Raw genomic sequence first — 648 nt, 5'->3', positions numbered from 1 at the left:
CAATATGGTAATAATTATTTTGTTCTTATATGATGAAATTTATTTTATTAATGTTGAATGTATTTTTACCTTTTTTAAGCTCAAGTGAAATCTTGTGGTGATATCACTCTTGGATTGGTCACTCAGTGTGTATTACCGAAAACAATAAGTGATGTAGCAATAAAGAAGAGTTATTCGACGATGTTAAATATTGCGATGAAAATAAATATGAAAATTGGTGGCATTAATACAAAATTACTGGAAGATGAAGTGTATGATATTGAATTTATGAATGCGTATGAAAAATTCTTGAATGGAAGTTTTTTGTTTAGTTTGGATAACTATTTGTATAAGAATAATGCATTGGTAATTGGTGTGGATGTGGTTCATCCGTCTGCTGTGGAAACGCATTTACCATCAATAGCTTCGGTGGGTATTATTCATGTTATTGTACTTTCAAATTATTGAAGGAATGTTTTTGATTTGAAGGTTGTTGGAAATGTGGATGCAAAAGTTACAAAATTTCATGCTTCGGTGAAACTACAACCAGCGAAACAAGAGCTGATCACAGGATTTATCGAACAATTTTCAGAACGTTTACTGGAATATCTTGATGTTAATGGTACGGCTCCGAAAAATATTATTGTTTATCGCGATGGAGTATCAGAA

The 648-nt window shown here is 31.3% G+C and overlaps 1 protein-coding gene across 1 annotated transcript; it reads left to right on the top strand.

The window, feature by feature from the left end:
• Positions 1–79: 79 nt before the first annotated feature.
• On the top strand, positions 80–639 carry Tsp_13765 (hypothetical protein; the record flags this gene model as incomplete). Its single annotated transcript, XM_003367301.1, has 3 exons — positions 80–275; positions 312–408; positions 469–639. Coding segments are annotated over 3 exons (464 nt in total), but the record flags the coding sequence as incomplete, so codon positions are not given.
• Between the last annotated feature and the right edge of the window lie 9 nt (positions 640–648).

This window comes from Trichinella spiralis, assembly GCF_000181795.1.
Source record: "Trichinella spiralis strain ISS 195 chromosome Unknown Scfld4503, whole genome shotgun sequence".
Taxonomy (NCBI): Eukaryota; Metazoa; Nematoda; class Enoplea; order Trichinellida; family Trichinellidae; genus Trichinella; species Trichinella spiralis.
Note: the sequence above shows the minus strand (reverse complement) of the source record. Positions and strands in the feature narration are given on the sequence as shown.